At 52.6% G+C, this 9,694-nt stretch overlaps 1 protein-coding gene across 2 annotated transcripts; it reads left to right on the forward strand.

Moving 5' to 3' along the window:
• AQP8 (aquaporin 8) lies at positions 1 to 8,558 on the forward strand. Of its 2 annotated transcripts, none has more exons than XM_007105618.3 (6): positions 1 to 55; positions 195 to 448; positions 3,123 to 3,249; positions 5,294 to 5,508; positions 6,997 to 7,131; positions 8,369 to 8,558. In XM_007105618.3, the coding sequence occupies exons 1-6, from the start codon at positions 44 to 46 to the stop codon at positions 8,415 to 8,417; spliced, it is 792 nt and encodes a 263-aa protein (XP_007105680.2). In that variant the 5' UTR covers positions 1 to 43; the 3' UTR covers positions 8,418 to 8,558. The 2 variants fall into 2 exon arrangements, with proteins under 2 accessions (XP_007105680.2, XP_054946388.1); XM_055090413.1 differs by having other exon boundaries at positions 5,354 to 5,508; positions 8,369 to 8,557.
• The last annotated feature ends 1,136 nt before the right edge of the window (positions 8,559 to 9,694 follow it).

Below are 9,694 nucleotides of genomic sequence, written 5' to 3' on the forward strand. Positions count from 1 at the left end.
GCCAGCGCAGGCTAGAGTCCCGTCCTGAGTCACCGCCGCCCTGATGTCTGCAGAGGTGAGTCCGCTGCTGGCCTCTTCCTCTGCAGCCTGGCCATCCACGCGGTTGCTGAGAATTAATTCAAGATTGGGGCACTGGGGGGCTTCTTTCTGGGCTCTCCTCCCATCCGTGTCCCCCTCCGTTTCCCCCCCTTCAGGCAGCTGCATCCATATGTGACCTGGAGTTTGGTGGCGTCCAGGTGAAGGAGCCCAGCGAGGGGGGCAGGTGGCGTGGGTGCTGGTACGAGCGGTTTGTGCAGCCCTGCCTGGTTGAACTGCTGGGCTCTGCCCTGTTCATCTTCATCGGCTGCCTGTCAGTCATCGAGAACGGGACCGACCCTGGGCTGCTGCAGCCGGCACTGGCCCATGGGCTGGCCCTGGGCTTGGTCATAGCCACGCTGGGGAGTATCAGGTGGGAACAGCTCTGAGCACTCCGCCTGGTGCCAACCCGGGGAGCCAGGGGCAGGGAGCAGAGCTGTGGGCAGGGACCCCTGGCACATGCCCAGGATCCCAAAAGCAGTGTGGGTAAAATGTGGGTTGGGGGAGGGGTCAGGCTGCTTGGGTTTGAATCCTGGCTCTTCAGCCTATGAGCTCTGTGGCTTTGACTAAGTCACTCCCCAAACCCAAACTTCCCACCTATGAAATGGGAACAGTGGGAGTATTTTCTAAATCTTATTTCTCAAGCCAACACATGAAGGAGAAAGGCCGGGTAACTCGTCCAGGGTCCCATGGCAGAGCCAGGAGGCAAACCCAAGCTGTCTGTCCCAAACCCAGCATCTCCTGGGGGAGGCACGAGAATGAAACGATGTGAAGAGCTTAGTCCATAGTAAGCGCTCAATCACTGTTGGTTGCTGTGTTATTGTTACCTTTAGGACGGGGTTTTGCTCCAGCCTAGGGTAAGGCAGAGTTATGCAGAAGAACCCGCTGGGGGCGCAGGGAGGGCTGAAGGGTTCCTCTTGCATAGCCCTCGCCTGGACAGGAGCTCCACCGGGAGGTCGTGGGCTCCCAGGAGAACCAACCACAATGACAAATGTCTTGGATGGAGTGTCTGGCAGGGGCTTCTGGAACCTGGTTGGTCTGTATTTAATCTCACACAGAAAACTGATCTGAGTAAGGAAATTGAAATACTGTTTCCTAGAAAAACAGAATGGAAAGAGAACTTAAACATTTCTCTTTAAATATCTAAGGGAAGCTGCAGGGGGGATGAAAAACAGAGTCTTCTGTTCGACGACGGGGCCGGGGTTGAAGGCAACCTTTGTCACTGCTTAGCTGGGTGACCAGGGCAATTAGCTGAACCTCTCTATGTTCAGTGGAATAAAAGGGAATGATAATAATAGCTGATATTTATTGAGTACTAACTATATGCTAGTTCTCTATATGAACATGTATTAATTATCTTTGCAACAGCCTTTATGAGGTAGGGATCACTGAGGCAGAGAGGTGATATAAGTTGCGCACGGTCATATAGCTCTTCGGTGGCAGAGCTAGGGTTTGAACCCAGGCCAGCTGGCAGGAGAGAACATCGCTTTGCACTGCAGGAGACTGCCTATCTGAGATGCCAGCCTTTTATTCAGCCATCTGTTTTTTGTCAACAAATATTTATTCGGTACGTACCGTGTGCCCAGCACTGACTCTGAGGCTATTGGAGCGCCCGACACAGCACCTAGCACCAGAGTAGGTGTTCAATAAGTATTTGTTGAGCAAACCATGGATGAGTAAACTAAGAAGGTGTCTTGACTGTTTTACTGTTAATGAGTGTGAAGTGTCCCAGCCCTCTCCTGGTCGAGCCACACTCTGAGTGACAGTGTCTCTCCCCGTTTGGGCTGGGGGACCTGGTGGTGAGGCTGATGGCCGAGAGGGTTCTAAGTCTCCCTCCTGCAGGAGGCCGCCCCACTTCCACCTTCACCTCTCTGCTTTGGCAGAGCCCAGGCTAAGCTTGGTCATGGACCTGAATTGAGGCCAAGTAAGCCTGGCAGCCCCTCTCCCCACCGGTCAAGTCTGAGATCAGCTGGTGCTTCCTGATCCTGCAGGAAGCTCACCCAAGGGCCTGTGCACAGAGCTGCACCAGACAAGTTGGGGCAGCTGGTCCTGAAATGTCAGCATGTTGGACAAAGTCCCTGTGTCCAGAGCCAGGGTCCTCTGTCCAGTTTCAGCTCAATGCCCTGTGTCCATTGGGTGGGCAGGCCCATTGGTGGGCTCTAAACATCTGGGTTGACATGGGGAGGCCTTGGGGGTCACTATCTCTCTTATTGGGTGTGTCCATCCCGGGCACCAGGGGGACTGGTGAGCCAACCTCTCAGGATAGTTCCTTCATCTGAGTGGGACTGGATAGGATGCCAATGGGGGTAGCAGGGCACTGGGGGGGCCTCTAGGCTCTGGGGCTTGGACTGGTTGAGCATCTTGGTGAAAAGGAAGGCTCTTGACCCATGACCTCTGGAAGGACCAGCCAACTTGAACCAGCCCTTTGACCTAGGTTCGACTTTGTCTAACCCCCTTCACATCCCAAACTCCAGATCCCAACTTAATCATGAGCCTCTAACCGCGATCCTGATTCCCAACGCCATTTGCAGGAACCTCTAATCTCAATTTTACAGGCAACAAGAGTCACACTTTCAGACCAAAAACAGGAATTTTACTGGTTGAGTTCCACCAATAGAAAATTTTATTGGTTGAGTTCAACCAATCAGGAGCTGTTGTTCAGGGCCTGGTTTCTTCTAACGGGGAGGCCAGGATACCTGTTTGGGCTGTGAGTTTGAAGCCTGGGGTCTCATTCTGACCTGTGGCCACGGCTCTGAAGGGCTGGACGCAGCTCTTAGGGGGTCTGGAAAGAGCTGAGGGACAGTTTCCCACCGTATTCTTGTCTGGGCCACCCTGGGGTCTGGGTGTAGGACAGGAATGGTGCTGCCCTCCCCTCCCAGGCTCTCCCCCACCACTCGGCACCTCGGGGAGAGTGGGCGTAATTTGGTGCCTGTTTTCTACCTGAGCTGCCCTTGACGGACTCCGGCCCCGCAAGGCCATCTGGGGAGGTGGTGGGGCTGCTGGGGCCCAGTTGGCCTCACGACTCCTTCTGCTTTTGTGGGTGACAGTGGTGGACACTTCAACCCTGCGGTGTCCCTGGCAGCCATGCTGGTCGGAGGCCTCCACCTGATGATGCTCCTTCCGTACTGGACCTCCCAGCTGCGTGGGGGGCTGATCGGGGCCGCCTTGGCCAAGGTGGGTGATCCCCCAGGGGGCTGGGCTGGGGGCTTTTGCTCTGACGGGGCTGCTGGGGTGGGTGAGGGGCAGGGAGTGGGGACTGTCCAATTCTTTTTTAAAAAATTGATTGATTGATTGATTGGCTGCATTGGGTCTTCATTGTCGCGCACGGGCTTTCTCTAGTTGCGGGGTGAGCGGGGGCTACTCTTCGTTGCGGTGCGCGGGCTTCTCATTGCAGTGGCTTCTCTTGTTGCGGAGCACGGGCTCTAGGCGCGCGGGCTTCAGTAGTTGTGGCACGGGGGCTGAGTAGTTGTGGCGCACGGGCTTAGTTGCTCCACGGCATGTGGGATCTTCCCGGAGCAGGGCTCGAACCCGTGTCCCCTGCATCGGCAGGCGGATTCTTCACCACTGCGCCACCAGGGAAGTCCTGTCCAGTTCTTTTCCTGTTGCCTCCAATGGGATTGGGTGGCACTTTCTACCTCGGAGGGGACACTCAAAGGGCCTTTGGTTTCCTCCAAACCCACCCTGTTCTGTCTGTGTCTGGACACAGCCCTCCCTACACAGACTAGGAAGCAGAATTCAGGACTCAAGCTTTCTGTTCCTGAGTCCGTTTCTGGATTTAGACAATTCTATTTTTTTCATTCATTCATTCATTCACTTCATTCATGCTGCAAACATCTCACTAAGCACTGTCTGAGGGTACAGGATATACAGGGTTATTCTCCTTGAGAAACTCCTGAACTAACTTCTCTGTGTGTTCTCCAGTTTGCCTGCCTTTAAACTGAGTTACTCTACCTTTAATGGGAGTTAATGCTCAAATTACTGGAATCCTCCCATTCCGGTAGGAAGGCTAGCTCTTCCTCTCAGCCACAGAATTTCTATAGCTCTACACGTTAACTCCATGGAAGGACTTCCTTCCTCCCTCTTTGCCTGCCTGACTTCCTTTTCTCCTCTTTCCTTCTCTCTCTTTCCTTCCTGCTGTTCTGAAGTCTCAACCAGGGGCCCTTCAAGTTGGAAGCCTTGCTTGGCTTGTGTTGGGGGTGGGATTGGAGGGAGTGGGGAGGTGGGAAGGGGTGAAGGGGGCACCCTGTTCGCTTGCCTGGGGTTTGGTCTGCGGCTCTAAGCGCTGCCCATTGCAGACTTTGGTCTCGAATCCCATTTTGCTGTCGTCCCTGCCCTGGTCCCCCTGTGCCCCCATTTGAGACCCTGCTCCCCTGTCTGTTTAGAACGGGGCCCGGACCTTGCTGCTCTGATTCCCAATGGAAAGCAGTGCTGGGACTCTCCCTCAGGCCTGGTCACTTGCAAACTTGTCCAACATGATGGAGACCAGTGTGGGGCAGCAGTGGTCATTCACTGGGTGCCCTCCCCCCTTCCCGAGCACTTGGTAGAATCCTCTCATTTAATCTCCAACTTGACTAGAATCCTGCATCAGTTCTTAAAGAGCACTCCCCACCTGGGCCCAGGGCTATTACCACGACCACGCCTACTTTACAGAGGCGGAAGCAGCGGCACAGAGAAGGCAATAATTTGCCCAAGTTCAAATGAGCTGGGGAGCAGCTGAGCCTGGATTTGAGTCTGGGTCCAGAAGCTTGTGTGTGCTGCAGTCTTCCCTCCCCAGGTGTCGTGATGACCCCAAGGCCGATTTCCTGGGAAGCCAATGGGGCTTAAGCTTCAGGGCTCTTCTCATCCCTTCGAAGGGGCCTTTTAGGGGGCTGGTAATGTGTTTACCTTGGTATATGTGTTTGCAAAGTTTGTAAAAATAAGGTATTTTAGTATTCTTTCTCAAAGAGGGTCATGTAAGTTACATACCCTTCAGGCCTACAATACCTGGAGCCACCGCTGGGTTATCCCCATTTACAGAAGAGCAAAATGAGGCTTAGGGAAGTCCAATAGCTCAGGCAAAGCCACACACTAGGAACTGGTGGAGCTGGGATGTGGGTCCAGATATGTCTGACTGCACATTGGACAGGACCCTTCCCTGGCTCAAAAGGATGGGGCCCCTCCTGTCAGCTCCCAGCTGTCTCTCCAGCCCCCACATGAGGCTGAGCACTGCTCTCTGCAGGTGGTGAGTTCCGAGGAGAGGTTCTGGAACGCGTCTGGGGCAGCCTTCATGACAGTCCAGGAGCCCAGGCAGGTGATGGGGGCAGTGGTGGCAGAGATCATCCTGACGACACTGCTGGCACTGGCTGTATGCATGGGCACCATAAACGAGAAGACCCAGGGTCCTCTGGCCCCATTCTCCATCGGCTTCTCTGTCACCGTGGACATCCTAGCAGGGTGAGTGCCCCTTGGCTGTGGGATCACAGCGCTCAGCCCTGGGCCAAGGCTCGCCCCTGGAGGAGGGCAGGTCTGCTGAGCTTGCCTGAGGGTTGCCAATAGAAGACACACAGGCAATGTAAACAGGGGAAGTGGGCTGGCAGGAGGCATACAACAGGGAATGGTGGGGACTGTGGCATCTAAGGAGGCCACCACCATGCACATCTGATAAGTTATCGCTGTGTGGGAATATGGGCTTGGGGTGACCCTTCTAATTTCATTCCAGGGAAGTCAGAAGACTGGATTTTTATGTGAATTTTCTACTTTTTGTAGTATCAATAAACCATTTCTGTGGACTGTGTTTATCCTGCCAGCAGGCAGCGAGGTTTTAGCCTCAGACTTACAAAGAGCTTCCACACCCATTGTCTCGTTTATCTAGAGCCTCTCAGTAGGCTTGGGAAGGGATTAAGGAGACAAAGGATTATTTCTTCCCTTTTATATATGACTAAACTGGGGCCCAGAGAGGACACAAGTGACTTATTTAAGGTCATTGGGAAGTGGCAAATTAAATGAGAGATCTGGGACAAAGGCCCCTGCTAAATATAGGGGATGAGGGAGCTCCTTCCTACAGGCCAACTCCTTCCTTTCCTCTTGGACACAGGACCAAGTGTAGCCTTTCTCTGCTCTGCCTCCAGCCCTAAGTCAGCCTTTGGGAGGTGGAGTCTGGGGAAATGCATGTGCAGAGCTGTGGCAGTGCTTTGATGCCTCCTAGTGGCTTTTGGTTCACTTATAAGCCTACTGACTCATCCAGTTGGCTTTGGCTGCTGGACACAGGTGGGGTCTGTGAGGGGTGAGGCCTGAGTGAGGACCCCAGCTTGAGCGAATGGGGCAAGGGTACAGACACCGGGACTAGAGAGGTGCTCTTGGAGAACAGTCCCTCTTTGGGAGATGCTGGGTCCCTAGCTTGTGGTGCAACAAAGGCCTCAACCAGGTCAGCTAGATTAGAGTTAACACTTGCACATGAATTATATGAGACACATGGGCTCTATATGTGTTTCCTCATTTGCTCCTGACAACAACCTATGAGATATGTACTTTCATCTCAGCTGAAACACAGAGAGGTTAAACAAAGGTCATAGCTAGAAATAGCTGGGCTGGGTTTTGAATCTAGGTCTGCTTGACCCCAAAGTTCATGTAGCTGAAAACGGCTTACTTTGCCTTATCAACTCTGGAGGAGGAGTAGATCCATCCTCCTTCCTGCCATCACTGAACAGGCACTACTTGCTGCCCATTCTTCTAGAAGGGTGTGTGGGGAGTGGCAGGCTGTAGGAAGGACTCCGGGAAGGGGTCAAGCCTTTCACTTTGGAACCTTCCAGGCCGCCATGACATGGTAGTTTAGAGGGGGTTTCTGGCTAGCGTGTGACTTAGGCCTACTTGGGGAAATGAACTTGGGTGAGTCGGGGCTCCTTGGCTGAGATTCTGCCGACCGTTGTGGCTGGGTGTTTGCAGGGGAGCCGTGTCTGGAGCCTGCATGAATGCTGCCTGTGCCTTTGGACCGGCGGTGGTGGCCAACCATTGGGACTTCCACTGGATCTACTGGCTGGGCCCGCTCCTGGCCAGCCTGCTTGTAGGAGTGCTCATCAGGTGGGAATGTGACACAGGGTCATGGCCCATCTGGTGGGCATGGCGACAGTTCCTAGAACATCCAGGTCTAGAGGGCTAGGGACTCACTTGGGTTTGGAGAAGAGAAGAGGAAGCCTTCTTCAGAGGCAAAGATTATGGCTCTGGGACCTTTGGTGGCAAGTGACAGAAATCCATCTGAACACAGCTTTGATCATAAAGGGGAACTCATTGACTCACATAATTGAAAAGTTCACAAGTGGCCCTGGCTTTGGTGGGAGCTCAGACAGTGTCTTCAGGGCTTGGTCTTTTTAGGCTCTACTGTCCTTGGGGTAGATTTCATGCTTAGATAGGCTCTCCAGTAGAGGCAAAGATGCCCACCAGGCACTCCAGACTTACATCCTAGCAGTTTAATAGCTGGAAACAGAGGAAACAGAACAACAACTCTTACAAAGGTCCTGGCTCTGCTGTTCTCTGAGTTGGACTGGTCCACCTTGGGCCATGTCTACCTCTGAATCGATCTCTGTAGCCATGGGGCCAGGCACTTTTATTGGCTATGTCTGGAGCATGAATCTTATCCTGGAGTTGGGGTGAGGTCAGCCTCATCTGAACAACTGTATGGACTGAAAGTAGGGGAGGAGTAGCTCCCCACAGGGGTGCTGTACAGCTCAAGGGACCCTATCCACATAGAACACCATGTTAGTGGTGTCCCCAAGAGCATGCATGTCATGAGATGCCGATCACATAAGACACAATGTGAGCACTGCTCCCTGGAGCTGGGCAACGGGTAATAAGGTTGATAGTGTTATCAGAAGGATAATATCTGCCTGACTGCTTCTCCTCCAGCTCTCTTGTTATGAACCTCAAGCATCCAGAGTGTCCTTCCTTTCTGCTCCAGGTTGTGCAGGGATACAAGTAGGTAGAGTGCCCGCTGTCTGGACGAGGACAGGCACTGGGCTGAGCTGATCTAGACTGCTTGCATCGCTGCCTATCTGCAGTCCTGGCTTAGCCTGTGGATTAGTGAAAAGCATCACAAATAATTCTCTGATGCTTTCAGAATGGTAGAGATGGGGATCTTCAGGAAAAGGGTTAGAGACCCAACAGGAAAGAGTTTCTCCCTCTCCCCAAGGAGATCTGGCTATTGAGGCTGGAGAGGCTCAGGAAGGCATCTCTCTGGAGAATTCTGGGCCTGGAGACATTTGATGGAGGGTTGGGTCTCTCCCGGAGATGCAGAGACCTCACTGGGCCACCTTTTTGGTAGGTTCTTCATTGGAGATGGGAAAACCCGCCTAATACTAAAGGGGCGGTGAAGCTGAGATGGTGGAATTCCTGCCACCCTAGGGGCCCTCAGTGGACCTGTCCTGGACTGCAGACCAGACAGCTCTGCATTTCCTGCCGGGGCAGAGCTCTGAGAAGTGACTGATACGCTTCCCCTGACTTGGGTCTGGCTTTTCAGATGTGCTAGTAGTTGCTTCGAATTCCTTTGTGCTCATCAGAGACCTCAGCCTGGGGAATGTGTTGCCAGCAATGCCCAGAGACAGATAGAAACAAGCACAACAGAAGAGCTTTTCTTGACAGGGAAGGTCCCAGGAGCAGAAGAATGGGTGGAAGAGGTGGCCGCTTAGGAGTCTCCGCTCACTTCCCTCATCCCCTTTCTCCTTCTCTTGTTCCCCGATTCCTCTGTTATAGAAGGGCCTTCCTTGGTCTGTTTCCTTGCGGCCTGTGCTGTCAATCTAGCTTTGCAATAAATAGTCCAGTGTTTCCTTCCGTGTGCCCACTGGCTGGCCTTTCCTTTCAGAAATGGACACCACTGGGGGGGGAAGCAAAAGTCTGGGTTGAGCTTTAGCTGTCCAGAGTCTAATTAGCTCGAGCCCAGCTTAGAGTCCAGGGCCAAGGCAGGTACTTAGAGTGCAGACCAACCCAAAGCCCATCTCCCACTCAGCCAGAGCCAAGGGAGCTCTGTCTGGAGCTCAGAGTCCATTCTGGAGTCCAGTTTGGACTCTGGTCAGAATCAGTTCCAGATCACAGACCTCAAGACCCTGCTGAAAAGCCCAATGCAGACTCCAGGGCATGGTTCAGTGCCCAAAGCTATCCAGGACATGGACTGACCCACTCATGGCACTCCAGCTGGGGATGCGGGTGGGTATGGGGGTGGACCAGAGCTGCAAGGATTTCCCAAGGAAATATATAATGTGGCATAATACAGGTCTGGAGAGACAGAGGCATTTAGATGGAAGATATGAGTATAGTGAATAACTAAGGATAAAAAAGAATAAAAAGACATGTTCTGAAGTTCACACCTTAAAAGTAGAGTGTGTATCTTCTCTACAAGAATCTATGGGTAATTTATGGAAGGTGATCATTCTAACATTGCAAAGGGGTGCTAGGGAAAAATAATTCTCAACAACGAACAAAAACATCACCCACTTCTACCAGACAAGCAAAATACTCACCTGAGTAAAGAGGAAGAAAATGCTCCCTGGAGAATATTACCAACACAATGAGAGATTGCTTGTTGAGAAAATGGATACTACCCAAATATCCAAGACATTTTGGAGAAAAAGAGAATAATAAATTTCAATAACAA

Source organism: Physeter macrocephalus, chromosome 14 (assembly GCF_002837175.3).
Source record: "Physeter macrocephalus isolate SW-GA chromosome 14, ASM283717v5, whole genome shotgun sequence".
In the NCBI taxonomy this organism is placed as follows: domain Eukaryota; kingdom Metazoa; phylum Chordata; class Mammalia; order Artiodactyla; family Physeteridae; genus Physeter; species Physeter macrocephalus.

What these genes read in the sequence shown, in the direction of transcription:
- AQP8 (XM_007105618.3), top strand. An exon ending in TCGGGGCCGCCTTGGCCAAG is followed by an intron (nt 3,250 to 5,293) that starts GTGGGTGATCCC and finishes TGCTCTCTGCAG; the next exon opens with GTGGTGAGTTCCGAGGAGAG. An exon ending in ACCGTGGACATCCTAGCAGG is followed by an intron (nt 5,509 to 6,996) that starts GTGAGTGCCCCT and finishes GGGTGTTTGCAG; the next exon opens with GGGAGCCGTGTCTGGAGCCT.